This window comes from Trichosurus vulpecula, chromosome 3 (assembly GCF_011100635.1).
Source record: "Trichosurus vulpecula isolate mTriVul1 chromosome 3, mTriVul1.pri, whole genome shotgun sequence".
NCBI lineage: Eukaryota > Metazoa > Chordata > Mammalia > Diprotodontia > Phalangeridae > Trichosurus > Trichosurus vulpecula.
The window spans coordinates 282,438,255-282,442,080 of NC_050575.1; the positions used below are offsets into that span (position 1 = coordinate 282,438,255).

Below are 3,826 nucleotides of genomic sequence, written 5' to 3' on the forward strand. Positions count from 1 at the left end.
TAAGTGACTTGCCCAGGGTCACATAGCTACTAAATGTCTGAGGACAAATTTGAACTCAGGTTCTCCTGTCTACAGGGCTGGTGCTTTAACCACTGCACCATTCAGCTCCCCCTGCCCCAAACTAAGTTTTGATTGAAGTTTCAAAGTCCAGCTCTGCCACTTATACCTGTGTGAACTTGGGAAACTCACTTAACCTCTATCTCAGTTTCCTCAACAGTAAATTGAATGTTTTGGACTGGATGGCCTCTATCCTACTATGTCCCATTAAGAGGGAGAATAGGCTGCACGTGTAAGAAGTCAGGGCCTACAATAGGGACTCCCATCCAGGGAAAACAGTTGTGTCTTTGGTGAAAAACAGAAATTTGGAAGACAGAAGGGTCACCCTAGGTACCAAAGTTCCCTATTTCTCAAATGTAAACCAGGTATAACTCCTTTTCAGGTTTCTGAGTCTCAGTTTGCAACTCAGATGTCATGTCACAATGCAGTCCAGAGCAGATTTTGGATACATCTGTTGCCTTTAAAGCAAGAAGCTTGTGGAAAGTCCACTACTTCCCATACCCCACTACCCAACCCCCCTCCCCCACCACCATTGGGGAATAGAGTGCTAGAGGTTGCTGGAGGTCCAAGGAAGCGATCCCTGCCTAACTAGGATCTCTTCCAGGATTTAGGAGCCATGGACAGCTCCCATGAGAACTAAGCAAGCTGCGAGAGAGCTGCAGTTTGGGAATTTGGTCGACTTGGTATTTTCTTCCCTGCTGTGTCCCCTTTATGCCACCATCTCTCTAGACCTTTAGCTGCTCTGTAGATGTCCCCGCCTTCCAGGAAGTTGGGAGAGGTGGCTGAAGCCACAGCTAGATGCTGCCTATGTACCTCTCCAGTCAGAGACCTGAAAAGAAATCATTCTGGAACATAGTCCGGCTGCATCTCATCCCCAAGATTGGTCCCCTTCTATTGCCCCTCTTCTCCTGCAACTGTCACATGGAGGACTTCAGCTAGGTTAAGGCAGACAAATTGATAAAGAAGCAAAATATCTTAAAAAAAACTCAAAAAGCTGCGTTTTCATTTCCCTCCCTCCGGGTGTATTCTGATGGGAACAAAGAACGCAGCTAGAGTGAGAGGGCAGCGACTGAAGACTGGAGAGATGAAATAGGAGAGAGGAAGGGAGCAGAGGAAAGGGGAATCTGGAAGGAGGGAAAGGGAGGGGGGCGAGAGCGAGAAAAAGAAGAACCAGAGGGAGAGAGCATATTGTCATGCAACAGTGGGTATGTGTGAAGCAAATCAAAAGCGAGCCGGCTCGGGATTGGAAGCAGCTTTAAGTGGGTGACAGCCGCTCGCTATTTAGGCAGACCCGGTGGCAGCCGAGAAGCGCACATCTGCTCCAGCTGCAACAGCCTCCGGAGCCTTCACCACCGCTGCTGAGGGACAGCCACAGTCCCTTCCAACCTCCTCCTCTTTTTTTGACTGCCCAGCTGAGGGCTTCACATCTGTCAGACAGCAGGGACTCCCGCGGCGTCTCTCTCTCCATCTCCTTGTTCTTCTCGTCTGTCACCTGCAGTCTGCCCACTGATGGGCTATCTGCCAGGATGAGCGGCCTCCCGACGCTGACCCCTGGGGTAGAGGAAGCGGTAGCCACAGGAATCTTTGGATTTGGGACGGACTGGCCCAGGGCCCCCAATGTCAGCCACCCACCTGGGAGTATGGGCAGCGAGGAAGAGGAGGGAAGAGGGGCAGGAGGTGAGGCTGGGATGATCGTTATACAGTCCATCTATGCCCTCGTGTGCCTGGTGGGTCTGGTGGGTAATGCTTTAGTTATCTTCGTCATTCTGCGCTACGCTAAAATGAAGACAGCCACCAATATCTACCTGTTGAATCTGGCCATTGCTGATGAGCTCTTCATGCTCAGCGTGCCCTTTGTGGCCTCCTCTGCTGCCCTTCGCCACTGGCCCTTTGGCTCTGCCCTCTGCAGGACTGTGCTGAGTGTTGACGGCCTCAATATGTTCACTAGTGTCTTCTGCCTGACAGTGCTCAGTGTAGACCGCTATATTGCCGTGGTACACCCCCTGAGAGCTGCCACCTACCGAAGACCCAGTGTCGCCAAACTCATCAATGGAGGAGTATGGCTGGCTTCCTTGCTAGTCACTCTGCCCATTACTATCTTTGCAGATACTAAGCCCACTCGAGGTGGCCAGGCTGTGGCCTGCAACCTGCACTGGCCTCATCCAGCCTGGTCTGCTGTCTTTGTGGTCTACACCTTTCTTCTGGGTTTCCTCCTTCCTGTCCTGGCCATTGGTCTCTGTTATCTGCTTATTGTGGGAAAGATGCGGGCAGTGGCCCTCAGGGCTGGCTGGCAGCAGAGGCGTCGATCAGAGAAGAAGATCACCAGGCTGGTGCTCATGGTGGTAGCTGTCTTTGTGCTTTGCTGGATGCCCTTTTATGTGGTACAGCTGCTGAACCTCTTTGTGCCCAGTCTGGATGCCACTGCTAACCACGTGTCCCTCATCCTCAGCTATGCCAACAGCTGTGCAAATCCTATTCTATATGGCTTCCTCTCAGACAACTTCCGGCGTTCATTCCAGAGGGTGCTCTGCCTTCGTTGTTGTCTCCTAGATGCTGCTTCTGCCGCTGAGGAAGAACCATTGGACTACTATGCTACAGCCCTTAAGAGCAAAGGGGGTGGGTGCATGTGCCCCACTTTGCCCTGCCAGCAGGAGCCTGTGCACCCAGAACCCTGCGGCAAGCATGGAACCCTTACCAGGACCACCACCTTCTAAAGAGCAAATTCTTGCTTCTTGGTCTCATCTATTACCCAGACCTCTTTCAGTCCCAAAACATCATGCAGAGACCATCACCTTCCAGAGGCCATCTTCATCATTTCCCCCCAAACTGTTTCCTCCCTGAACAGTCCTCAAGAAACTTGGACTCCTAGAGTGACCAATATTTCCAAGAAGATCATCTTTCCAGGTGGACATTGCCATCTTGCTTGTGTATTGTTCTCAAGGACATCCGCACCCCACCAAGCTAATCGTTTCCTCTCCCCAGAACAACAGTTTGCTAAAGGATATCTCCATGGGGTAGGACTCACTCAGTGCATGGACCATGACAATTACCATTCCTGAACCCTTGGAGGTTTATTTTGTTTTTTTCCATTTTACTGGGGAGGGAGAAGGAAAGGGGGAATGAGGGAGTGCTGTCTTTGTCACTTGTTTCTCCAGCTTTCCTTTAGGAAAAAAAAAAAAAGAACAGAAAATGCAGTCAGGAATCAGAAAAGGACCTGACCCTGGATTCTGTCCTCGAAATGGGAATTATTCCCTTTCTATAGGCTATTTCTTTCTTATTGCAATTGAGGTTCAATGTGAACTGTGTACAGAAAAAAAAAAAGCATCCAATGTCTTAGAATACTCCTTTACTTTTTGTCTTTAGCCCTGTGTTGCCAAGTAATATTTATTTACAGCAGCCTAGGATGCTATCTTGTTCGCTTCTAGCCTTGACATACAGTCACATAGTAAGTGATATCTGCACTACATCTGGTCAGTAACAGGTTCTTTGTGAGTAGAACCAAGTTTGAAGATGTGTATTGTGGGGCTTAATGTAAGGTACAAAATCCGGCCTATAATAAAAAACAGAGAGGGTAAAATCTCACCCAGGACTTGTGCTTTCATTTATTTGCCAGTGTCCCTTTAGTGTAGGGGTTTGACATCTTTTGAGGGCATACATTTGTATTACTGCTAAGAGAGAGTAGCAGTGGGGATGGGAAGGGAACATTCAAATAGAAAAAGTCATTGTTTTTAAGAAGGGATTTAAATGTACACTTAGAAGGCATGTTTAT

At 49.1% G+C, this 3,826-nt stretch overlaps 1 protein-coding gene across 1 annotated transcript; it reads left to right on the forward strand.

Annotated features, from left to right (window-relative positions):
* The first annotated feature begins 1,498 nt into the window (after window positions 1–1,498).
* SSTR4 (somatostatin receptor 4) lies at window positions 1,499–2,819 on the forward strand. The gene has a single exon (XM_036751462.1). The coding sequence runs from the start codon at window positions 1,584–1,586 to the stop codon at window positions 2,769–2,771; it is 1,188 nt and encodes a 395-aa protein (XP_036607357.1). The 5' UTR covers window positions 1,499–1,583; the 3' UTR covers window positions 2,772–2,819.
* The last annotated feature ends 1,007 nt before the right edge of the window (window positions 2,820–3,826 follow it).

Excerpts from the sequence above, each read along its gene's own strand:
- SSTR4 (XM_036751462.1), top strand. The coding sequence starts at position 1,584 with ATGAGCGGCCTCCCGACGCTGACCCCTGGGGTAGAGGAAGCGGTAGCC.